The 26376-nt window shown below is 36.8% G+C and overlaps 2 protein-coding genes across 5 annotated transcripts; one reads left to right on the forward strand and one right to left on the reverse strand.

Moving 5' to 3' along the window:
• The first annotated feature begins 383 nt into the window (after positions 1 to 383).
• LOC105041126 (vacuolar sorting protein 39) lies at positions 384 to 15080 on the forward strand. Its single transcript, XM_010917950.4, has 12 exons — positions 384 to 949; positions 1615 to 1826; positions 2886 to 3017; positions 3123 to 3266; positions 7382 to 7494; positions 8528 to 8957; positions 9846 to 10175; positions 11148 to 11369; positions 11464 to 11706; positions 11971 to 12405; positions 13624 to 13722; positions 14685 to 15080. The coding sequence occupies exons 1-12, from the start codon at positions 514 to 516 to the stop codon at positions 14880 to 14882; spliced, it is 2994 nt and encodes a 997-aa protein (XP_010916252.1). The 5' UTR covers positions 384 to 513; the 3' UTR covers positions 14883 to 15080.
• Positions 15081 to 21834: 6754 nt separating this feature from the next.
• On the reverse strand, positions 21835 to 24288 carry LOC105036520 (protein RGF1 INDUCIBLE TRANSCRIPTION FACTOR 1). Of its 4 annotated transcripts, XM_029262230.2 has the most exons (6): positions 24207 to 24288; positions 24069 to 24106; positions 23735 to 23770; positions 23162 to 23470; positions 22479 to 22625; positions 21835 to 22334 (listed from the first exon to the last, which is right to left on the reverse strand). In XM_029262230.2, exons 2-6 carry the CDS (start codon positions 24069 to 24071, stop codon positions 22104 to 22106), a joined length of 726 nt encoding a protein of 241 aa, XP_029118063.1. In that variant the 5' UTR covers positions 24072 to 24106; positions 24207 to 24288; the 3' UTR covers positions 21835 to 22103. The 4 variants fall into 4 exon arrangements, with proteins under 4 accessions (XP_029118063.1, XP_010910584.1, XP_073109383.1 ...); XM_010912282.1 differs by lacking the exon at positions 24069 to 24106 and having other exon boundaries at positions 24207 to 24250; XM_073253282.1 differs by lacking the exon at positions 23735 to 23770 and having other exon boundaries at positions 24207 to 24249.
• Positions 24289 to 26376: the final 2088 nt, after the last annotated feature.

Below are 26376 nucleotides of genomic sequence, written 5' to 3' on the forward strand. Positions count from 1 at the left end.
TATATGATATTATGCTATACTATACTATATAATGCTACATTATATTATGCTATGCTATATTGTACCATACTATGCTATACGATGCTACACCATATTGTGCCATCATATTGTGTTATGCTATACTATATTATATTATACTGTATAAGATTATGCTATACCATACTGTGTTATCCTATACTATCATACACCATACCGTGCTATTTTATACTATGCTATGCTATCATATGCTATACCATATTATACAGGATTATACCATATTATACCATATTTTGTTATACTATATTTTACCCTAATATACGATATTATACCATACAATACTATATTATATTAGTGCACTGTACTGTACTAGGTTTCCGATCATGCAAATCGGTGCAGTTCGTTCTATTCCGGTAGGATTGTCATGAAACAATCCACTCGATTCGGTGGGCACAGCCACATAGTCCTTTACCGTTCCTGGTTTCCTTTTTCCACTGCGGGACAAAGGCCCCGTAGAGAGAGAAGGCGAAGGCAATAATGGTGCACAGCGCCTACGACTCGGTAGAGCTCCTCAAGGGCTGTCCCGCAAGGATCGAGGCCGTCGCCTCCTACGGCTCGAAGATCCTCCTTGGATGCTCCGACGGCTCCCTCCGGATCTATGCCCCCTCCTCCGCCCTCGCCGCCGGCGACGATGGACCCCTTTCCCCCAACCCTGGGATTCGGCGAGAGCCCTACATCCTGGAGCGGACGGTCACAGGGTTCTGGAAGCGCGCCCTGGTCGCCATGGAGGCTTCCCGGTCCCGAGATCTCCTGCTTTCCCTCTCCGAATGGATCGCCCTCCACCGCCTTCCCAATCTCGAGACGGTCGTTGCTATCGGAAAGACGAAGGGTGCCAACGTCTTCAGCTGGGATGACCGAAGGGGGTTCCTTTGCGTTGGTAGGCAGAAGAGGATCGGAATTTACCGCCTTGATGGTATCCCGCTCACCGCCCACTTTCCCCTCTCTGATAGACTATTGAATTCGTTGAGCTAATTTGCTGCCGTGAGTTGTTCTTGAAAATAAACGAGTAACTAACTTTTTGATTTTCTTTCGACACCTGGAAGGAGACACTGGCCAAATTTATGATCTTGTTGGTAGAATTATGTTATTTTTCTTTAAGGCTTGGTTGAGGACTGATTTGAGTTGCATCATATGTTGTGTACCTTTTCTGCCGAGAACAGCAATCAGTTCAATGCTGTAAAGCATGTTATCTTCTATAAGTATCAAATTCTAAAATACGAGAACTCGGCTAGTCCAACTTTGAGCCACAATCTTACAATCTTGATATGCGTGCTTTATATATTAATTATCACAAACTAACTTTATATGCTTGCTTTAATTGGAATCTCATGCCACTGAGCAGAGTACTTAACCATATTATCACTTTTTTGCTAAAATGAAGCAGAAAAAATACTGACATCTAAAAAAATGTATTCGTTAGACACTAAAAAAGCGGTCATTTTAATGCATTTGACTTTTACATAATAATCGTTATTCGCAATGAGATTCTTTACATTTGTTTAAATTCTCTTGCCACTTTCGGTTTTTTGATCCTTCTGTTTGCAACAAATGCTCAAATCTAGTTTGGTTGTTGGTTAGGTGGTCGAGAATTTGTGGAAGTGAAGGAGTTTGGTGTTCCTGATGTGGTAAAGTCTATGGCTTGGTGTGGGGAAAACATATGTTTGGGGATTAGAAGGGAATACATGATAATGAACTGTACAACTGGTGCACTCTCAGAGGTTTTCCCTTCTGGGAGGATTGCACCTCCATTGGTGGTCCCTCTTCCTTCAGGGGAGCTTCTTCTAGGAAAGGTACTTTTGCATTTTGATACATTAAGATTCTTTAACTTTCTTTCTTTTATGGTTTTCATTTTGTTTTTATTGTGTGTGCCGGTTCAGTATGGGCTCCTTGGATCAATAGATGATGATCTGTTAGTATTTTTTTTTTTTTTTTTAACAATGCTGTTTACTTATGACTGTAAATGTTTAGAAACTTATGCTAGCAATCAGTAAATGTTAGTCATAAAGAATAAACAAGTCTCATTTTGTTAATAGATCCCAAACAGAGTTCTAATGAAGGAAATGTACTGCTCACTATATTTTAAATTCCTGTCAGTTCTATGGCCCATTCTATGATCACAATGGTAGTACTGGATATTAGTGGTAGAGAACTAGATAATTGTTACAATGTTGGGTCAAATCAAACAGAAATTGTGATAATATATGTATGTGTATACTTTTGGAAAATCTGAAAGCCTTGTGAGTCTCACATTTTTAACTAAAATGCTTCATTGCTTCTTTTGATCAATTTAAATGTTTGACTTGTTTGTTTGTTTCTCAAATATAAATACATTTCCCATATTAAAACTATGCCTTCTTTCTTTCTAACGTTTTCAGATGTCCAGGGAAACTTTGAGGGTTGCCTTCTGACTGCCTGAGCTTAAACTCCCTAAGCTATCAGGCAGGTTTCTTTCCTGGCCAGATAGCATTCCAGATTTCATTGTGGCATCTATCACTTGCTTTTCTTCCTAGATCAGGGATTTTGAAATGATGACATGTGGTTGGGAGTGAATAATAGAAAGTTCTCAAACCTTCTTGTTGACCTCAGATAAATGGGATAAGTTTTGCAGGTTGAGAGTTAGATTAAGTTATCTTGTTGACACATTTATCATGATCTGGCCTATCATAAAAAGGTAGCATTTTGTTTGAAAATGCTTCCTTGTTTCCTTCTGTGGTAACATTCACTAGCCAATGTTTCATTTGATCTTCTTTAAAAAGCCCTTTATTGCATTTACCACTATTCTTATTGCTTTACCTTTAGCTTATGATTTTTTTTTAAAAAAAATGTCATGCACTTTTATCTATCTCTAGGATAATATTGGAGTTTTTGTTGACCAAAATGGGAAGCTTCTACAAGATGGCAGGATATGTTGGTCTGAAGCCCCTGCATCTGTTGCAATCCACAAGCCATATGCAGTAGGCCGCCTACCAAGGCATGTTGAGGTAACCTCAATCACTTCTATGGTAATTGATATTGATACTTTTCATTACAAAAATTAATGAATCTTTGTCCTGATATAAATCGCCCAATATGACAAATTTCTGCAGATACGGTCCCTGAGAGCTCCTTATCCATTGGTTCAGACTGTTGTTCTCCGCGATGTTCATCTCCTTCTCCAAAGCAACAATTGTGTGATTGCTACACTAAGCAATTCTGTTTATGGCCTGTTGCCTGTCCCACTTGGTGCACAGGTATATCCTGTTGATATCATTTATATAGTTTCACTTTCTGGACTTTTTACCATAGAACTGTTAGCAAACCAAAGTGTGTGTGCTTGGTGCATGGAGCAATTCTGCTAATAGCCTGTTGCTTGTCCCTTTTGGTGCACAGGTATATCCTGTTGATAACCTTTGTATAATTTCTGCACTCGTTACCAGAGAGCTGTCAGCAATCATATTGTTGTTGTCCTCAAATTAAAAAATCCTTTTAATAGCTCATCTGGGTTTATTTTATCAGTTTCACCTGCGTCATGTAAATATAGGTGGGGATTGTGCGTGCATATCTCAAATCAAATGTCTTTCAAGGTTAAACAACTATCTCACATGCAGTGCTATGCCAACATATAAGTGTTTTTTTTTTCAAAGGCCAGACCAAGGTTTGTTAAACTTGAGCAACATCTCCATTTGGAACAATACTGATCTTCAGATACATATTTAACGTATATCTGGTCTGGAAACTTAGGTCATGTTTTCATGTTACAGCAGGAGGGCATTATTTCTGTTACCCAGCATTCTAATATTGCAGTCTTGCTATCAGGCTGCATGACATAACATTGTGTCCACCATTGGAGCATATTGGCACAACAACATCATGTATGCCAATTGCAGATACACATTAGCCAAAATATGTGGCTTTCAAAAATACAGTGGTGACACAAAGGTGTACACATGAAAACCCAAATCTAAGCCTGAACTTTATTTCATGCTTTGAAGTGACTAAGGGACAAACTACTGAACATTTAAACAAGAAGTTTAAATTACTTAGGCATGCAAGCTGTTGTGGATGGGCATAAATATAACATAGGTAGTACATTATTAAAATAATTCTTATAAGTATTATTTTGGATAAAAAAGTCCAAAACAACAGCATGGAGCTCAGATTTTAAACTGAAAAATTCAGGACTCTATACATTGGCTTTTAGATTAAGGTGCTGACTAAGGGGTACTATAGTCATGCATAGTTGATGCAGCCAAAGTAGAAGGTTGTGCATTTTTGGCAAGAACAGGAGGATCTTGTGAAAGAGGCATACATTTGACTAGTAAGTTCAACGAACATAAAGGAAAAACTGGTAAAGGCCTAAATCAGTGGTCAACCAACAAAGTACTTTTTGTGCAGGTACATCAAATACCTGTCAACATGAATTTATATAGGTATTAGATCTTTCAATTTGACCCAACTCAGTGATAATTTTACATCTTTTAGATAATCCTTGCATAACTGACAGTACCACTGACTCAACTATAATCATATAGATAGACATAAGTAGTTAGTGCATATTTCCAACCAACTTGGCTTACAGAAGAACACATTCCTCATGGAAAGTAAATACATGCATGATTTTAGAGAGCCCTTTCTTTCTTTTCTTTTCTTTTTTTTTTCCTTCCTTCCTGCAGAAGCTGAAAGGATTTTGTCATTATAGAAAACTTTAAACTTTTGATTGACTTTTCTGTATATTTAGTTTAATTTGCTGTATTTCCAATTTAATCCTTCCAAGAGTTCTAGGGGTTCTTTTTGTTTAAAGTATATATTACTTGATTAATGGTTGAGATTAGTTTAGTATCTGATAAATGATTCAAATCTCGAGGATTAGGACAACATCTATGGCCAGCAATTATCCTTAAAATGTGAGAGGCATACTTCAGTGTACCTTGGTATGGGTATTCAGGGTTGATACACCTTGATATGGAGATGTTATGTCTCAGAACAAGCAATTGAGGCCTGGTTTGCCCAATATTGGTGTATACCATCCTGATGATACTGGCTCAGGGTCAGCATGGTCTGTACTGGCTGGTGCAGTGCATGTTCACAGGAGATTTTAACCCTTGCATCTGATTGACATGTACAAGCTTTAAAGTAACAAATGCAGTGTTGACTACACAAATGGGCTGAACTATGATGAAATGATTATCTTTTTTTTTAGTTAATTTGCACTTTTCTAAATAAATTGATTAAACAATATTTGAAAAATAAAAGTTTTCATTTGCACTACATTTTGAGAATGACCAACTTATGCATTTTATAATTGATGCTCAATCAGAGAAATCCTCACTTGCATGTTTAACTTGTTTACTAATTCTTATTTTCTTCATCCAATTCAGTTGTTGAGAATCTACTAGGTTATTGGTAGACTTCTTTAATTTAGAAAGATGACTTTCCTTATCTAGAAGATGTCATATTTATATTTTGGTGCAGAGAAGCAAAGGCCTTCTGGACAGGGCCTTATGACCGGCCCTTGCTGGCCAACAAACTTGCCTATCTAAATTCTTAACCAACCCTTTTTCTATGGCTTCAAGTCTATAGTTGAATTATGTTAAGGGGTTTTCAATCATTTGTATGATGTGTTTTAGGTGTCCAGTTAATGGTTTCTTCCTTTCCTATTAAGGGGTCATCAGCCAATGTAAAGCAGAGGTTTTTCTGTACTAGTAAAAGGCTTCTATAGTTGAAGTCATTCCAAGTATATCAAGAAGTGTTAAACCACTTGGGGAACCACAGTAGGAGATATATACAAGCAAGGAAGCAAAGGATCAAAGTTCTTTTCCTGGTCACATTACCGAGATGGTTTATGGCTTAAGTGATTCTCCTGCATATGCTGAACAAAGTATGCTTATAAATTATAGAAAGCTGCATATCTGATCAAACAGTTACTTGCTATCCTAACTAGGTGGTGGAAAGGACTATTGGGGAACCACAGTAGAAGATATATACAAGCAAGGAAGCAAAGGATCAAAGTTCTTTTCCTGGTCACATTACCGAGATGGTTTATAGCTTAAGTGATTCTCCTGCATATGCTGAACAAAGTATGCTTATAAATTATAGAAAGCTGCATATCTGATCAAACAGTTACTTGCTATGCTAACTAGGTGGTGGAAAGGACTATTGGGGAGCTCATAAAAAGGCGATCACCTGGATATGTTCCCGGCAATCCAGGGTCTGCATATCTGATCAAACAGTTACTTGCGATGCTAACTAGGTGGTGGAAAGGACTATTGGGGAGCTCATAAAAAGGCAATCACCTGGATATGTTCCTGGCAATCCAGGGTCCTGGTAGGGGCATCCTAGGGACAGACCTAAACTTGGACAATTTTTTTTTCACACTAAGTGGCTGCCTCATGACTCAAACCTGTGCCATTGCACTTCTCAACCCAAGTCTTTGTCATTGCACCAAGCAATGGACTATTGGGAGCTCTAGAAATTAAAATCCTAAATCAATCAGGTTAGTGAATTCGAATTTGAATTTTATGATAAGTTGACCACTTGGAAAATATGAAATGAGACTTTCCAAAACAAAGGGTTAACAAAGTTGAAAAATGGATCCTTGTGTTGCAAATATTTTTGATTATGAGTTCACCACAGAATTTCAAGAATATAATCATATGGCATAATGCTTCTACATGACAAAATGCATTAATGTGCTGTGAATTCAAGACTTCTATTAAACAAGGTTAATTAGATTTAGAAGTTGTGGATTGCTAAGATTGAATCACCTAAATCCAAAGGCTGTGCTTACTTCTAGATGGAAATTTATTTGTGCCTAATTTGAAGGGTCCTGATCGTGGTAGGATTAGTGAATGATGGAGCCTATTAGAATGCTCGTATTCAGGGCTGCTTGAAAAAGGGTCTGAGTAGCTTGTATGACAGAAGTTGTTGAGGTAAAAGATAAACGCATTGCTGGCTGCTTTCTTCTTCTCTACTTATTCAGCTTTTTTAGATCATTTTTTCTGCTCCATTTCTCTTCTTTTTCTTTCCTCACTCTTTTTGCTCTTATTATTCTCCACCTTAATAACTTGTCTGTTGTTATAGTATTGCTGTCAGACATCAAATTGTTGACAGGTTTTAGATCTGTTTGGTTCTAAAAACTGATTTGCTTCTTATCTTAAGGGATTGCAATTCTGCTATGAATGTTGATGCAAGAAACCTGAAAACAGTGAATAGAAATCAGATCAGTTGCATTCATTTGTTCTTCGTGTAGTGGCCTTTTATAGTGATGTGGTTCCAACAAATTTGGGACAATTGCTTGAAGCTGCTAAGGCAGCTTTATCCTTTGATATAACTTATCATATTTCTTTTAATGTACATTGGCATACAGATTGTACAGTTAACTGCATCTGGAGATTTTGAGGAGGCCTTGGCTTTGTGTAAGCTTCTACCTCCTGAGGATTCAACCCTTCGAGCTGCAAAAGAAAGCTCAATACACATGAGGTAATAATTTGCCTCTGCTCTTTATTACGAGGTCTATTCGAATTTATTTGTAGTGCCTACTTTTCCTTTAAGAAAATCATAATGTGTTACTGAGTCAGTGTACAACAGTTGAGATATTATACATTGGATTTTTCTTAGAAGCACCTGTAATTATATGAAAAAGCTGGTAAGCTTTAAGACAGTTGTTTTAGATTGATATTTTAATTATCATGGACTAGAGTTGTTGGAGAAGAACATGGTCATGCTAGAGTCACAGAGGTGGCATAAACCTGATAATATCAGCTTTGGTGAGCAAACTCTTCTTGCTTATACAGTTCCAGGACATAAAGGAGACTTGAGAAACCAACATGCTAATGAGCACAATTCTAAAAACCAGAAGCATGTTATGTTGATTTGAGAAATGTTCTGCAACACACTAAACCAATGAGAAACCTTGTTTCATGTTTTATTCCAAATTAGATTGAGAGGAAGATGACTCTAAATTATAACTTGTTGGTTTGCTTCCATATATCCTTTCTTCTTCAAGAAAGCCAACATCCCATTAGTGCCCATGGAACATGTCCATCAAACCTAAGATGTCATCGACATTTCCATATATTTGAATTTTTGCATGATTATTGCTTTTACAACTGCTCGTTTTTGATAAGTCTTCTCATCAAGGTCCATATCAATTCTCATACTATTCAACTTGTAACACCTCCTCAACATGATGGTTGTATGCTTGGGCTCATAAATGAAATAGAAGGAAAAGAAAATACTTTGACTGCAGATCAAATTTGTTTATCTTCATATGTATATACACAATGGATAGGATTCTTCTATCACTTCTGTCTTGCTGCTCTGTTCATTCAACTTTTAATAATTGTATATTGAATTGAACGTTAGTTTATTATGTTCTTTTAGTATAGGTTTTGTTACATCTGTAGGAATAGCCAAGGTTTGTATTCCTAATACATAACTCATCAGGTTTTCTATCATTTGACATCTATCAAAAATGGTTCTTTCTTATTAGTTGTTTATGTCTATGTTACAGATACGGGCATTATTTATTTGATAATGGGAGCTATGAAGAATCAATGGAGCAGTTTTTAGCTTCACAAGTGGATATTAACTATGTGCTGTCTTTATACCCATCTATAGTTCTTCCTAAGGTGCTGACTATAGCTGAGCCTGAGAAGTTTCCAGATTTGAATGATGAATCACTTCTCTCAAGGGTTTCATCTGATGCCTCAGATGAAATAGAATCATCATCACCATCACAACTCCAGGAATCTGATGATAAATCAATGCTTGAGATCAAGAAAATGAGTCACAATGCTCTTATGGCCCTTGTAAAGTACTTGCATAAGAGAAGATACAGTATCATTGAAAGGGCTACTGCTGAGGTAACAGAGGAGGTTGTCTCAGATGCTGTGCAGGACAGTATAACATCTGAGCCATATCGGTCAAAGAGCTCAAGCAAGGTAGGGCACTTGTTTTCTTTGACTAGTTGAAAACTTGAAATTAGTTGCTAGCTATCTAGCGTAGGCATGGCAAGGAAAATTATGAAGGATGTCAGTTTTCAGTTCCTAGTACAAATTCTAGTGTTAGATATGCTCCTAATATGTATGAAAACTGGGTTTGCATATACAAAATTACATGAGTAGATGTGCATTCTTCTGTCTGGTTGCACCACATGCTGTTTAACTTTCAGTGCTATGACACAGGTCTATGTATACGCCTCCATATATGTCTGTGGGCCAGTAGATTTTATCATCAGAGAAATGTTTCTTTGCCAACACCCAACAATCCACCCATTTGATAGCTATAGCTAAGTTTACCCCATGTATCAAGTGTTACTGGTCCTCTATTAATTTATTGATTCACAAGATGTACTCTCAAATCATATCATTGTGCCTTTACCATAAGCATAACACTCCAGTCTTGTCCAGATATTCAATGTGAGCTTTGTAAATATTTCTTTGCCAAAAATTTCCGTGAAGGGACATATCTGAAGCCACCACAAGAATTGTGTCATCATTATCTGAACATGTTAGAACTTCTATATTTTACCATGGAAAGGGCGATACTTGGTTCTGGTCAGTGGTCCAGGGGAATTGACATGAGCATTTTCTAAGAGATTGGAGCCCCTCATATTACATGTCTTGCAGGATGAAGCAGTTATCTTCTGGAAGTTACTTGAGAGATAAACATTAGCATCTAATGATCATAGTTTACCACTGCATTGTTAAGAACCATATATCTTTGAAGATGGATATTTTTTTTGTTGGTTAACAAATGTAAGCTATTATAATATAACTGTAATGTTTAATTCTTCAGAAATCTAATAAGGGTTTATTTTGTTCTCTTAGAAACGTCGTCCCACACATATCAGTTCTGTTGCCAGAGAGATGGCGACTATGCTTGACACTGCACTTCTTCAGGCTCTGCTTCTCACTGGACAGTCGTCAGGGGCATTAGAGTTAGTGAAGGGTCCCAACTATTGTGATTTAAAGATATGCGAAGAGTTTCTAAAGGAAAGGAATCAATATACAGCACTGTTGGAACTTTACAAGAGCAATGAGATGCACCGTGAAGCTCTCAGACTTCTCAATCAACTAGTTGAGGAATCAAAATCCAGCTTTCCAAATTCAGAGCTCACTCAGAAGTTCAGGCCAGATATGATTATTGATTATCTGAAGGTATGGTTGCCTATCTAGTACTATGTTTTGGAATGTTAATTCATGGTTAAATTTTATGCCAGCCTGACCAATCAAAAAAGTGCCTATGCTTTTTGACCATACTATGTTCACTTTGATTGCGTTCCACTTCGATTTTTAGATGCCCATGGAGTGTCAAATAGATAACTAGAGCTGCAAAATGGCAGCACTAGTTGCATGCCAGGGTCTCTAATTTCTCACTGTTACAATTTGGAAATAGAGGAACTAAAAATTAAGAACAAATGTATGTATTTTAGTCTAGGAAACATTTAGCTAAATCATAGCTTTCAATAGTTTCCAATGTAGTAGCAGATGAAGCTAAGAATGTAAATTAACCTTATATTTTTTAGTTACTTTAAGCATCTTGTCTGCTTCTTTTGGGTAGTGACTGGTGATTCTGATATTTCAGTAAAGTAGATGTACTCATGAACAATCATGATTGCCCTTCCATAGTTGCCATTCCCTTTTTTATTCTTACCATGCTTGCTATGCATCAATGTTGCTATTGCTTAAATTAACAAAACTATTACTCAAATAATTGTAAAGTTCCATGCATCCTTCCATAAATTAGCCAGAATTTAGCATTGTTGAGATTCAAGTTAATTGCAACGTCAGTTGATAGTTACTCAGAATATACTGTATGACTTAAATTTGAAATATCAGGTTTAAAGTGTGATCATTGTTGTCCTTTGCTTTGTTAGCAGTTAATTGTAGATAGGATGTCCCAACATTCATAAAAGAAACCTTTTAGAACAATTTGGAGTTCATAAATTTTATTCCCAGCATGTTTTCTTGTTTAACTTTCTGCACAATTGAATGCAGTTCTTTGAGTTATAGCATTGTAATTTGTGAGCTTTGAAACAACTCTAATCATAATGTGTTATGTGTTCCTGGCCTCCTATGGCGTATGTTTCTCTCCTTTTGGTATGACTTCTACTAAGATTATTCTTGCAGCCACTCTGTAGGAGCGATCCAATGCTTGTTTTAGAATTCTCTATGCATGTCCTTGAAAGCTGCCCAACAGAAACTATTGAGCTCTTTCTGTCTGGAAATATTCCAGCAGACTTGATAAATTCATACTTGAAACAGCATGCTCCAAACATGCAGTCTACATATTTAGAGCTTATGCTCTCGATGAGTGAAAATGGAATCAACACAGATTTGCAAAACGAACTGGTATTTATTTTCTCCCCTCCCATATCTAGTGCATGGTGTATATTTATCTGAACTGGCTGAGAGTTCCATGATTCAATAATACTTTTCTTGGCAGGTGCAAATCTACCTTTCGGAAGTACTAGATTGGTACAAGGATCTGAAGGAACAAGAGAATTGGGATGAGAAAACTTACTCCTCGACTCGTAGGAAGTTGTTGACTGCTTTGGAAAGTATTTCAGGTTATAATGCGGAGGCTCTGTTAAAGCGTCTTCCATCAGATGGTCTCTATGAGGAACGTGCAGTATTGCTTGGGAAAATGAATCAACATCAGCTTGCCTTGTCTCTCTATGTTCATAAGGTATTGCATTCACAAGATGAACTTCTTTGCTACAATTTATCGTCAAAAAATGTTGGCTGATATGAGTTTTGTAGTTGGGAAAAGTATTTGTGGTAGAAAGGAAATTCATTCATGCTATGTGATTATCTGAAATTTTTGATCTTGATTGAGTTGTCAGTATCATGTTGCACTGACATTTCTTCTATATCTTTCAAGTTTTTTCGTAACCATTGTTCATCTAAAATGTAATGCCTTCACATAACTCTGCATTTTTGAATTGTACAGCTTCATTTACCTGCACTAGCACTTGCGTATTGTGATTGGGTTTATGAGACAGGATCACGTCATCCGTCAAGATCATATGCTAATATTTATCTTACTCTTCTACAAATTTATCTTAACCCGCAAAGGACAGTAAAGGAATCTGACCAAAGAACTACAAATCCAGTACCTTCCCAGAATATTGGGACTCAAAGGATTGGTTCTGCTAAGGTCAAGAGTCGCATGGCTAAAAAAATTGCTGAGATTGAGGTGGCAGATGATACTCGCATCAGCCCCAGCAGCACTGACAGTGGACGAAGTGATGGTGATGGAGATGAAGTGACAGAAGGAGGAGGTCCAATAATGTTGAATGATGCACTTGATTTGTTGAGCCAGAGATGGGATAGAATCAATGGTGCTCAGGCACTTAGACTATTACCAAGAGAGACAAAGCTCCAGGTATTGAAGAAAAAAACATGACTTGCCATATATTCTTTCAGGACTGATGAATCATTGGAGCTTAGATGAAATACACCAATAAATGCATGATTGTATAACACATAGAATGTTTTTCGAGTTATTACATGATTTATGGAAATATGTGCCAAAAGCTATTATTTTATCACTTGAAATTCTCATGATTATACTTGGTTAATATGTCCTCCTCTGTAAATGTGAAGATGTAAAGGAAGAGATAAGATAGGACTATCAGAGTTTTTTTTGGCAGATAAATATGTAGCCGACCAATCATACAACAATAAAACTTACATTTTACCTGGCATTAATGACAAATATATGAATTTTAGATCATCACTTGCATGTTTAAAAAGAGGAGATATAGAAACATCAGTATGAAGTTGCTGGTACATGTAAACCTGCTAATAGCAGGTTACTCAAATTAATGTATACATGATTTGAAATCAAGGGACAATTTTTTCCATTTGTTTATTTTAATTGTATTTCTTCTTAAATTTATTGTATGCCAATATTCTGTGTTCTAGAGAGGTCACCTCTCTGGCTTTTTATGTATGACTTATTCTTTTGTTTATATATTTTCAAGTTGCAATGTTGTTATTAGTAACTTGTACATGGAAGTTTTTTCCTGAGTTCGATATTTCATGACTGCATGATAATCAGCCAAGAGGGTGAGCCTTGGTGCAATGGTAAGGGCGTTGTACTATGACCTGGGGTCACTAGTTTGAAACATGGAAATAATCTTTCCACATGCAGGGGTATGGCTGTGTATATTTGATCCTCTGCAAACCCCACCTTGTGCATTGGGCTACCTTTTTTTGAATGCCGTAATCAGGAAGTTGAAGTTCAGGATTAATTTTCTAAGGGCAAAAATTTGCAGTTTAATGTAAATTTGTGAATTTTCTGGACATAAAGCATTTTTTGAAGAAAAAATTTGTTGAACTTTGCAGAGATCTTGTGAATGAAGAAGAAAAAATAAGATTACTTCTTGAAATATCCGCAAAAGTTCCACTATTTGCTTTTCTTCCATAAGTCATATTAAGAATGTGAAAAAGCTTTCTATGGAAAATATTGTTGTAATTTGGAGATTTGTTTTTCACACAGGTGCAGTTTATAGAAATTTTTATTAAACATTTCATTTTGAACTGGGTGCAGTTTATAGAAGTTTTTATTAAATATTTTATTTTGAATTGATCTTGACAGAGCTTGCTTCCATTTCTGGAACCCCTTCTGAAGAAATCTAGTGAAGGTCGCAGAAATTATTCAGTGGTGAAGAGCTTGAGATACAGCGAAAATTTGCAGGTTTGTATCTGTACAGTGAAGCCATTTTGTTTTGAATTGATTAAGCCCTCGACAGATGCAGTTTTAAGTAGGGCTGGCAAAATATGACCCGATCCGCCAACCTGATCGGTGTTCGACCCGCCATAAACAGGTTTGGATTTAGGTTAAACGGGTTCGGGTCATAAACAGGTCAACTCGTTTAATCTGTTTAATAATTAGGTCGGATATGGGTTTTAGATATCTGACCCGTTTAACTCATTTAATATTTAGGTTGGATTGAGTTAGATAACCCATTTAACCTGTTTAACCTGTTTAATTTATTTCTGACCCATTTAACCATTTAACCTGTTTAACCTGTTTCACCCATTTAAGACCTGTTTAATCTGTTTAACCCATTTAAGACCCGTTTAACCTGTTTAAAATCTGTTTAACATGTTTTTGACCCATTTAACTTGATCCGTTTAACCTGATTAACCCGTTTAATCTGTTTAATCCATTTAACCTAATTTGACCTATTTAATAAACGGATTAAAAGAGTCGGATCGGGTTATCTGTTTAATAAACAGATCGGGTTCAGGTTTGAATTTTTGATCCGTTTAATAAACAAGTTGGGTTTGGGTTGACCATTTTCTGACCCGACCCGTTTATAGCCCGACCCATCTATGACCGACCTGATTCGTTTGCCACCCCTAGTTTTAAGTCTGATGGAGATAGCAGCATTGGCAGAATCAAAATTGTGTTAAAACAAAATAGAATCTTCAAATAACAAGAGAAAAGGCTTTTCCATAAGTATTTTCCTTTTTCTTGAGTTATATATTGTTTTATCTTGATATTAAAATTGTGATTATATTTTTAAAAAAATTTAATCAGTTGCCTTAGCTGTTTTTCTGGGAACCAAATTTGTTGGTGCTGTATATGCTGGATGTATAATTATAATAGTGATAAATGCTCATTGTGCTTATTACTTTTATTTTGTATTATAGGTAAAACAGGATCTTTATAAGTATCGGCAAACTGCTGTGAAAATTGATGGTGATAGCACATGTTCCCTTTGCCGTAAACGGATAGGGAGTAGCGTATTTGCAGTTTATCCAAATGGCAAGACACTCGTTCATTTTGTTTGCTTTAGAGACTCTCAGAATATGAAGGCTGTGAGAGGTGCACCTAGAAAGCAATTGTAATTTGTCCTTCGACTCCAAGTATAATCAATCCCATTTACATACCAAGAATTTTCAGTCATCAAGGAATTAAAGATAGCAGTGCATAGTTATATTTTGTACTCTGAGCATCTTTTTTCATTTTGTACTTTATTGGCATCATCAGGATTGTTACATAGAATTGAATTGATTTGAAAAGTTTTGATTCTTAGTTTCTTTGCAGATTATGAATCACCACAATCCTGTGTTGTAAAATACTGTGCTCTACGTTTGGTGTTAAAAAAAAAAAAAAAATCCATAAACAATATGTTTTTTTCAGGGCAGATTGTGATCCCAATTTGTTGGACACTGAAACTTTCAGGGCCTTGGGTGGTAGATATGGCTTCATTTTCACTGATGATCTTGCAGAGAATGCCCTGAAAATGATACAGGATATTGAGCTCCGTAGGGCCTCCATTGCTCGTGATTATGCTGGAGGTGTGACCAAGGAGGCTCCTTCTAGCCCTTCTGTGCGATCAGGGGTGGATTAGATGTCCTTGTTCTTGGGTTATCTTGGCCGTAGTATGGCTTCTGTTGTTTTCTGGGTAGCTCTGCTTTGTCTGAATTTACTGTATGACTTTGTTTTTTTAGCTTTGGTTGGTGATAGCGGTGCTGTTGTTCCGTTGCTTCTTTAATTGGCATGCTGGTTTGGTTTGGGTCTCATTTTGTTGATCATCCAGCTATGTTACAAGATGTTGGGCACTCTGACTCCCTCATCCTGGTTACGTTTGTTTTGGAGCTGTCAACTGGATGATGACTTTGATTAGAATGAATTTCCATCTCTTCGCTTGCTTGTCTTTGGTGTCCCTCTTTTGTAAGCATGAAATGCTGATCATCTCTTGGAATATTCCTGGTATGGGACAGCCAATTATTTCGATCTACAGATTGCAAGCAGGATTCAAAAATAGATAATCCTTGTCCTAGCATTTTAATTTCGTAGACCACAGTATTCATAAATAGATTGCAAGATTACGATTCTTTAGTTTCTCGGCGGATTAATTTCCCATATCTCGTCATGACCGTCCGCAATAGTTTCAGCTGCATTGCAGACTTCACTTCGATTTCGACGAAAGAGTCCAGCAGCATCAACCGGAAGCTCGTCAATATCATGAAAGAAGAGATGAATAGGAGAGGCAACCTTGGAAATTTTAACAAGAGCAGTACGGCCCAGCATGGAAAGAGTTTAATCCAAGAGTCCATTCGGTTAATTATTATAATCTCCGTAAAGGATCTCCGATTCATCGCAAACCCTCCGTGGCGATTCGACTGCCTGATTGGGCGAAACAGCTTTCTCCTTGCTTATTAGCCGGAAAGCGGATCCGCTTCAATCTTGAGGCGCGTTTAGTTAGCTGTAGGTGGGTCAGATTGGAGCAAAGTTCATTTGAAATGGCTTCGATCCTTGGGCCTTTCTTCGTTAAATTGGGCCAACGGGAACTTAGTTCACCTCCACTTCAGGCCGATCACTCCCGAAGTGGGGTCCGTTTGCCCGAAGAACCAAACGGGCCTATATTGATAAATTTTGGTACAGAATGAATAAGATGACAAGGGACATGATTAGAATGACGAAGCTAAGAATGGCTGAGCTTAGTCACACAGATCACGATCCAAGTGATGAATTTTTGGTGGAATTAGAAGTACCTGGGACAGCTTCTAGATACCCCTAATCCACTCGGTCATACATCCGCTCCAAGTCCCATTTGATTGCAATAAATCCTCGTCTACTCAAGCAAAAAAAAAAAAAAAAAACTCGTCCGAGCAAGTGAATGGCCTTTTAAGCAAGGAGGATGTTATCTGATGGGTTCTTTAATTTGCTTACAAATGCCACAGCTCTTCGGTATCACCTTGTTAAGGTCCTGCTTTAGGTGGTTTGCAAGTAGTTTTGCCATGACCTTGGTTTGACCACCAAATAGAAGTTCCAGATGTGTCAGTTTGCAAAAGGGTTGGAAATGGGTTGAATTTGGTCAATTTTTAGGTCTAATCAAATTAGCTTAGATAAATAAATAAATAAAAACTCTCCAACCAAAACAATGCCCATTTATGATCAGCATTAAAAGTATAAAAGCCTGACACATTTATTTCATCCGGATCAATTCAACTAATCCAATGAGTTTTCACTTGTCAAATCACGTATGTTAACAAATAAAAATAAAATATATCACAAAAAATATGATATGGCGATACATCATATCGGAGGACCAAATCCATATTCAAGAGCCATTAATAAACAGTTTGTCTTACCTAACACGCAGCCAATTCAACTATGTAAAAACTCATCCTAACCTTGCTATTTCAAATGGGTTCATGTTGGCAGATCGCAGCAAAAAGCTGCCCCGGAACATATCAACTGCTTCTTTACACGTACGTACGTCTGCATACATGTGTGCGCGTGTGTTGTGCGTAGGGATTAGCTTGGTTCGGTTTGGACCGTTTCACGCTCAAATCTATGTCGAATCAATTTTAAATAATTTATTATTTTTAAAAATTAAATTAAATAAATAAAAAATTGAAATCAAATTAAATTAATATAATTTAAATGATCTGATTTGATTTGATTTATTGATTTATATTATTTTTTTTATTCATAAAAAATTATTTTTTACATAAGAATTTATCAAGTAAAATGATTTAAATTGACATAAGATATTATCATTCAATAAAATAAAATTTTTAATTAAATATCATAATTAAAAATTAAGATAAAAATTTTTAATATATTATAAAAAAATAAATAATTCAGTAAGTAAGTCACTTAAGATTTAAGGCTAATCAATACAAAATCAAATTGATAAACAACATCATAAATCCAGAATTATTTTTTAATACATTAATACTTCAATATAAACAACATTCTCATCAAAATAACATCGTTTTATTAAAACTGATCCGATTAGATTTGAGAATAATTTTATTTATTGATAAATCTGAATCCATCCAAACATGTTTTTTATATGTCAAAAATTAATCGAACCAAATCGAATAAAATTTTAAACCAAACCAAACCTGTAGTTTGGTTCGATTCCATTGGTTTGATTGCTTGAGGTTCGATTTTTGCTCATCCCTAATTGTGTCTATGTATTTTTTTTAAATATATATATAATCATTTATTATACATTAATGGACATAACCCATGTTCCAAGTTCTGATATCAAGCAAAACAACACCATTTGAATAGAGTTTCCATACAATCCATATAGTGACGGTGATATTAAGCAACTGGGATGATTAGAATAGCACTTTCATATAATACATAAAGTGATTAGGGGACAAAATAAATCAAAGTTAAGCTACTAATCCTACATTTCAGCCTCCTGAAGCAATTGACTAGTGAAACTATCCACTTAAGGACCGTCTTCTTGCCAACCCAATGGAGGCGATCAGCAAGAATGTGAGAGACACCTAGATATAAGAGGCATCCTTCATCTTCGTAAATCGACCAAGAAAAACACTGCAAAACAACACCATTTGAATAGAGTTTCCATACAATCCATATAGTGATGGTGATATTAAGCAACTGGGATGATTAGAATATCACTTTCATATAATACATAAAGTGATTAGGGGACAAAAAAAAAATCAAAGTTAAGCTACTAATCCTACATTTCAGCCTCCTGAAGCAATTGACTAGTGAAACTATCCACTTAAGGACTGTCTTCTTGCCAACCCAATGGAGGCCATCAGCAAGAGTCTGAGAGCTAGATATAAGAGGCATCCTTCATCTTCATAAATCGACCAAGAAAAACACCCCACATACTATGTCTTCTTTCCATGATCTCTCCAAATATTTCATGCCATGCCTTCTTTCTTCACTTAAAGATTAGCAAATAAATTAAAAGTTGACAAGTTAACTGATATTAGCAAGTGAAGTAAGTAATAAAAGAAGAAAACTAAAATATTAGCGAGTGAAGCAGGTAAAAGAAAAAAAGAAAGAAAACTAAAAGATCGGGGAAAAGAAATGAGGAAAATGATTTTTTTTTTTTTTTAAAGGAGGAAAAAATGAAGGGGTATAGAAGCATAAGTAAGTTGCTGATGTCGGGGAAAGCATTTTTTTTCGTTTTTACATTTGGAAGGAAGACCAAGCTTGAGGCTAAAAGGACCTAGTCCAAGCTTTAATAGAGAGGAACTAATGTTCTTGTCTGATAGATTCCCACCCTCCTTGCCAAATGGGCCAGAGATCTTTGGATTTAAAAAGATAATATTGAAATGACAAGTAATATAAACCTCCGAGATTGTATGATGGATCTCGGATTTGATGTAGGGGATTTGGTATGATTGGGCTCGTTGATGCAATGGTAAGATTAGCTCAGTTTCATCCAAAGAGATGGTGCCAAAGGGCTTTCGAAGTCGAACCCGACGAAGTCATCCTAGAAAGCTTTTGGTGGTAGGCAAGCATAGAGCATTTGAGACCAGCACATGTATATGGGCTCTTCATGAGTTAATTAATTAATAGACTCTACGGTTCTCAAATAGATTAGATCTATTAAAGTCCTGCAGGCTTATCATCATGGTATGAAAACCCTGCAAACTTTGTTGTCTCGTGAGATAGGATTCATCATGCTATCGAATTAATGCATACGAGGGCATTAATCTAGCTCCAAGGAAATTCTTCTACGATAGTTTTTTACATCTAGGAGAGGAAGATCAGCAGGAATACATCTCCCTCCCTCTCCGGTACTTGACGCGGCATTTTACGTATATATGGTTGGTCGCTTAGAGCTCGTTTCCTGTTTCAGCCACCTACAATGAAGCTAATTTTACTCTCGCTGGTTTGGTTCATTTGCGTACATTGTGGAGGGAAACCTACCTGATAATTTGTTTAATTTTTATTCTATATATATATATATTTGTATGAGCAGATGATCAGATCACTCTAATTTGAGTACAACTCATAAAGTCAAAAAATAAAAGGTCCCGTGGGATCTATGGATACGTCTCATCCTGTCACAAGATGCAATCTTCGATGTGCTCATCAATATAAGAAACATCCTAATTTGCGGTGCTGTTTATCTTCCGAAAGATATGCCGAACAAACACTACAGCAGACTCATGAAAGAATGTCCAAATGTCATAGAGAAGTAGATGGATCTCTATCCATCTCATGTCGTTCCGGATCCAACCAATAATGGTCACCAAATTATCCTCTATGCAAATCCTCTTTGCATATATACAACTCCTATTTGGTATAGATAATGTCTGCCCAAGTAGCTTGAAAGTCAGCTCCTAAGATAGATGGCTCAAATAAATATAAGTCTCCTATCGTTGGTAACCCCATGTCCGAATTCTGGATGACAAAATCAGTACCACTCTTGCTATCTCTGATATTATCTTGATAAATTTTGAATTTTTTTCACCATCCACAAGCTTTTGTGGTCTGAATTAAAGACCTTTCTTTTCAAGCTAAAGATATATTGATTTGCTGTGTCAGTGCAAACCTATGCCATGGGCTTGTAAAAGTTATATTTTTTTTTCTTAAATTTTTTAAAGATATAAAAATAAAAATATAAATGAGTTAAGATGTTTGAGCTCGAATGGTAAGATATTTAGCTTGAAGATTCATGAGACTATTGGAGTTTATATATACTTTTAATCATATTATTTTTATTTATAATATATATCTCTATGTGTGTGTTAATAATAGACTAAAATTCATATTCGAACTCTCACGGTCAAATTGAATTAAGTAGATTTCGAATATATTTTTTTTTTCCTTATCTAATTGAATTCGAGTTTGAAATATTAAAACTTGATTAATTTAAAATTAAATTTTGAGTTTGGATATTTTGAGACAAGCCGTTCTCAAGATTTTAGTTAAAAATAAAAAATTTTGAATATAAATATTTTGATTCGATTCAATTGAACTTGATTGCATTTCTAGATAAAAATAAATATTTTTTTTTTAATTATCAAAAAAAAATTCGACAAAAAAGAAAAAAAAAAAGTCAATACCCATCTTTCTTAGTTCCAGGTAAGTCCAACGGACGGAAGGGTAAGATCAGCCAGCCCCGAACACTGACAAGAATAAGAAGGAAGAGGCGGAGACACACGTGCAGTACTGTTATTGTAAGGCGGAGCAACAAACGCCAGACAGAACGAAAGCGTGCGAAACGCCCGCGGCCACATGTGACGACAAAACTTTCATGAAATGACCGAAATACCCTCCAACACCACAGAAACTTCTGGGGACGTCCAGCGCGAGAAGTACATTCCGGGCCCCACAACGCCACAACACACTACCAGTCCACCGTGCCGCGGAGGAGCTCAGCAAAAGCAAGCAACGTGATTGGACGATCCCGAGTTCTTTTTGTGGGGCCCAAGCCAGATTTCTATGCGGGACGTCGGACAAATTAAGAAGCGACGACGCCAACCGTCACGGTGGCGCACGAACGGTTGGATGCCTTCGGCGAGAAACACGGACGGCCAGAGCGGAGTCAGCACCAAAATCTCTATGCAGCCTTCCGTCCGGAGACCACCATTAGATACCTATTGGACGGCCCGCACAACGCATCCCTATCCAACGGTTAACATATCATCACCACAAGAACATGCGGCACACATTAATTTTTTAGCACCAAGAGGACAGGGAATCATATACCCACTCGAACCCGGATCTCGCCGCTTTCAGGATTTTGTCTGCCACCACAACCGGCCCCACCATGCCGATGGCAGAGATCGCGAGGACGACGCCTCCGGTCCACGGTTGGATGGACCCGCATCACACACACACACACACACACACACACACACACATATATATATATATATATATATATATATATATATATATATATATATATATATATATTGATAGAAAACATCACATATACAATTACTCATAATGTAACAAACTTATATTAGTAGCCACCAACATTAATTATTCTAACATAATTTAAACATAATATATTTAACTATAAAAGGTAACAAAGCAGGCCATTCCAGAGAATTAATAATGACAGCAATAAAATTATAAAATTGGAAAATTGTTTCGACAACAACCGGGCCCCATCCCGCTTATGCTGTACAGCCAAATTACATGCGCACGGCCGGGCCCACCAGAATACCGCATAGAATGCACAAAATGCTAGCTAGCCCATTCGCCGTCATATAGTAAAATGAACACCACATTTAATAGATCACTCCTCCCCTTTTTTTACTCCTATGGGAAGTCATCATTGATTATTTTTAAGAAAGGGAAGGTGTGAGGATTTCGGTTCAATGCATGGGAGCCCTACGGGGGATCCCCTTCCTCCGACGAATGGCGGCCTTGGGAGCTAATGCATCCATGCGACGGCCATGGCTCCCTTCGCTGGAATCGGAAGACATGTCATAAGTCTCCACGTCCGCCGTCAAATGCTGGAAGAGTGACTCGATTTGGTTGCCTCCAGCTATGCTTCCACCGTCAGCTCCACACGATGGATTGGCATCATCCACTACTTCAGATATCTGAAAATTAAAAATGACATTATAAATTTTGTACTCATACTTTTCATTAATTTGACAAAATAATGCATTATATAAAGATAAAATGACCAAAATGCCCATGAACACATAAAGTTATTACTGATGAGTGATGGGGTGAGAACGTACCTTGCAAGCGAGGGAGCAGTAGCGATTGGGTGCGGTGAGAGTCCAGCCGCATTTCCGGCAGGTGGCGCCGCCGGGGTGCATCCTGGTTGGCTTGCAGTTCTTCCTGGGGTTTAGCAGCAGCACCTTGGCGCTATTCACAGTATACGGCTAAAAGGCAAAAATAAAAAAAAAATATATATATTATATAATATAATATCATTGAAATAATCATTGCTTGCTCTTTTTCAACATTTTTTTTTATCGAATACATCGTGTCAGTTGTGCTTTTAAGGAATGACAGGACATGACTACGAGAACTCGTGAATTCTTAATCTTCATGGAGAAATCAAGAAACAACAACAATAATATTATAACTATAAAAAATTCAACAACTTCTTTTATTCAATAACGGGAGATATCGCTCCAAGCTAAAATCGCAACTTTTTCTTTTTGTTGTGTTGTAGAAATCAAGAAGAAAATGCTCAATTCACAGCTCAAAAGCTCAGTAGCTCAAAGAAACTGAAAAAACCGAAGGAATAAATTCCAAGAACTGATGAAATTTTCTTTTTTTTTCCTCCCCCGGATCTAAGAAAACTGGAATGCTGCATTAAAGATTAAGAAACATTAAAAAGGATCCGAATGACAGGAGAGAGAAAAGGAATTACTAAGCTACTTTTATATGAGATTGGATGTAATGAAACCACCTGGACTTTGGAGCAGTCCATGAGCTTGTGCATGTCAGCGATGCGGATCACGTCCTGGTAGACATAGCGACGGATCTGGAGGAGGCGATGGCCGTGGTGGGCGGAGGAGCGGAGGAGGCAGTGGGGACACATGCACCGATTGCACTCAATGCAGTAAGTATTCTCCTCGCTCTTCCTCAGCTCCTTATGACCGTCGCACAGCCCGAAGAACTTTGTGCTCAGCAGCGGCTCCAGCCATGAAGGCTTCCTCCACTCCCGGCTCCTCTTCTCCTTCTCCAGTTTGTTCTTGTAGTGGAACGCATACCCCACCTTCAGATCCATCATCATCACCAAATATCAGATCACAAATCATAACAGTCTCCAATAGAAGAATATTAATTTTGATCTATGATTCATAATTTGGATGAAGAGAATAATTAATGTATCATTTCATGATATCTCTTTCACCAGAGGATCTAAAATTAATAGGAAACAGAATACGAAATAACAATTCGCGAATCGATTAGATGAATAACGCCTTTTTTTCGAAATAGATAGAAAAGATTATAAAGCAATGGAGATCGGAATACTCACCACTTCTTCTCCATCAGGCAACGACCAAGATTGAAACTAGAAAAAGGAAACAAACTATGAGCAAGTGAACAGCAGATGAAACAGCAACTAGTTCGGACGAAAATTTTGTTCAAAATTGCTAGAAGAAACAAATAGAATAAGCTATAGAGATCAAGGGGAAAAAAAAATATTCGTCATTTCTTCAACTTCAGGAAATGATCGAGATTAAAATCAAAGAAAAACAAACAAGCAATAAGAAAACTGAAGAATACGGACAACAAAGAAGATGGATGAAAAATTCGATCAAGATTTGTGCATGAAATCATAAAAAACAGCTGAGATCTGAAAAATTCACCATTCTATTCCTTCGAGAGATGGTCGATAACTTGCACACTGATCATAAGTACCATGGCGAAAATTAGAAAGAAATTGAAGTATAGATAAACGAAAGCACAAAGCTGATGATAAAATTGGGAGAAAGGCAAATAATTACCATTTTTTCTTCTCGCCCTCGTTGGACGGCGCCGTGAGGAGAAGGCGAGGAGGTGCTAAGGATAAAGGGGCATGGCCTCGTAATTTATAGGCGTGACGAGGGGTGGAAATGAATAGAAGGGAAAAGGAATGTCGAATTATCAGGGCCGTCCATCTCGGGCCACGAGTTGTTCCACGACAGTGAAGAATCTCGACCGTTGGCCGGAAAATAGCGAAGACCAGAACCGTCGGATGCTGGGACGCGGTCCCCACGTGAGGCGTGTAGGAAACCCCCGGAGGACGACCTTTTAAGTGTCCCCACGCACGACGCACGTGTCGCTTCTGCAACTTTGGTTTGTCGTTTCCCGCCACTCCGAGCGGAATTTGCGCGGTCCAAATGACGTTACAAAGTGTGCTGGAGGCGCCGCAGCTGGGGGCGTGGGGCGAACTCACACCCCACGTCACTCTCTTTACAGTGTAACTGCTGGTGAGTAGCTGAGGCTTGGCAGTTTCTATTTATTATCGACAAAGAGCAGCGAGTGTCCGTTAGTGCTTTTACCCATTTAACGAGTTTAGTGTTTTTGAAATTTAAAAGATATTTTTATTATTTTACATATAATGTAAACATTCAATGTGTTTTTGCTGAATATATTTAATATTTATTTTTATTATTATTATTATTATTATTATTATTATTATTATTATTATTATTATTATTATTATATAAAGAAAATAAATATTTGATAGGAATGCTCTCTAATATAAGATTATACCAGATAGGTTTTATAATTGAAAAATATTATGGTATAAAACGGAGGGCATCATTAGTCTCATATTGGTTATAAGTCAAGAAGTACTCTAGTTTATATAAAAAAAGATTATCCTTCCCATATGAGATACATTTTGAAAGATAAAACCATGAAATCCATGGACCAAAATGGATAATACCTCATATACCGAAGTACGAGCCTTTGGCTGCAACAATAGCATCTTAAGTAAGGGACCATCTATACAACTATGCAGCTTCTCTCGTCCATACATGTCTATAGTAAAAATAAGGAGGAGAGTATCTTCCATCTATACACGGGCTCTTCCTTGACTGAAGGGCTATATTGTGGTGTATAAGGATGGGTATTATTAGTCTTATATTGATTATGAGTCAAGAGAACTCTAGATTATATATGAAGAGATCATTCTTTCCATGTGAGATGTCTTTTAAAGGATAAAATCATGAGACCCATGAGCTAGAGCAGATAATACCTTATATATCGAGCCTTAAGTCCTTAGCTGCAACAGAAAGGTTGATAGTCATCTCTCTATATTTACCATGGTGGCCTGAATAAATAATTTTTGGGGATACTCCATAATTTAGGATGAAAATGGAGATATTTAGTAATTAAGGAGGTCCATCTATTCTCATGGACAATCATCTCTCTATATTTACAATTAATAGATTAGCCTAAATAGATGTCTAATTGAGATGATCTCAAATTTAGGGTTGAACTTTAGAGGTTATACATGGATACCCCTTATCCATATTTACCATGAACTAGCTTAAATAAATATCCAATTATGACCCCCTTTAGGTTAAACTGAAGAGTCTAATAATTAACAAGTATGTCCATTACGTGATGCATGGATAATCACCTACTATAGGCTAGCTTAAATGAGTGTCCAAATCAATATGCTCTCTAATTTATGATTAAACTAGAGAGATACAGCAATAGAGGAGGGTTGTCCATTTCAAGGTATGCCTGATAGCTATCTCCCTATTTTTATCAATTGTTTCATAGTACACAGATAATACATAATTTAGAATTGGCTTATAATTAGTTGAATCATGAATTTCAGAGATTACAAAATAATAAATGTTTGCCCGAATTCAAGTTTGAAGATATTATAGTTTAGCTATATGAACATTATCTATCATTGGTTTACAAAAATATTCCAATGATTATCATATTCGTTTTCTACATGAATGACTTGATTGCATCTTAACTACTAACAAAAATATATTTTTGTTTGATGGCCAATGTGAAAATCTGAATGTTGTGCCCATCAACATTATCTATCATGAGCCTATGAAAGTGTTAAACATATATTGTCATTTACAGAAATATTCTAGCAATTATTGTGTTTTCTACACATATATGGCTTAAAGTACATTTCATTTGTCATATCTAGCAGCATGC

This window comes from Elaeis guineensis, chromosome 3, assembly GCF_000442705.2.
Source record: "Elaeis guineensis isolate ETL-2024a chromosome 3, EG11, whole genome shotgun sequence".
Lineage (NCBI taxonomy): Eukaryota > Viridiplantae > Streptophyta > Magnoliopsida > Arecales > Arecaceae > Elaeis > Elaeis guineensis.

What these genes read in the sequence shown, in the direction of transcription:
- LOC105036520 (XM_029262230.2), bottom strand. An exon ending in TGGACTGCTCCAAAGTCCAG is followed by an intron (nt 22,626 to 23,161) that starts GTGGTTTCATTA and finishes TTTGCCTTTTAG; the next exon opens with CCGTATACTGTGAATAGCGC. An exon ending in ACTGCTCCCTCGCTTGCAAG is followed by an intron (nt 22,335 to 22,478) that starts GTACGTTCTCAC and finishes TTTAATTTTCAG; the next exon opens with ATATCTGAAGTAGTGGATGA.
- LOC105041126 (XM_010917950.4), top strand. Translation starts at nt 514, where the DNA reads ATGGTGCACAGCGCCTACGACTCGGTAGAGCTCCTCAAGGGCTGTCCC. An exon ending in CTGTCCCACTTGGTGCACAG is followed by an intron (nt 3,267 to 7,381) that starts GTATATCCTGTT and finishes ATTGGCATACAG; the next exon opens with ATTGTACAGTTAACTGCATC. An exon ending in GAAAGCTCAATACACATGAG is followed by an intron (nt 7,495 to 8,527) that starts GTAATAATTTGC and finishes TCTATGTTACAG; the next exon opens with ATACGGGCATTATTTATTTG.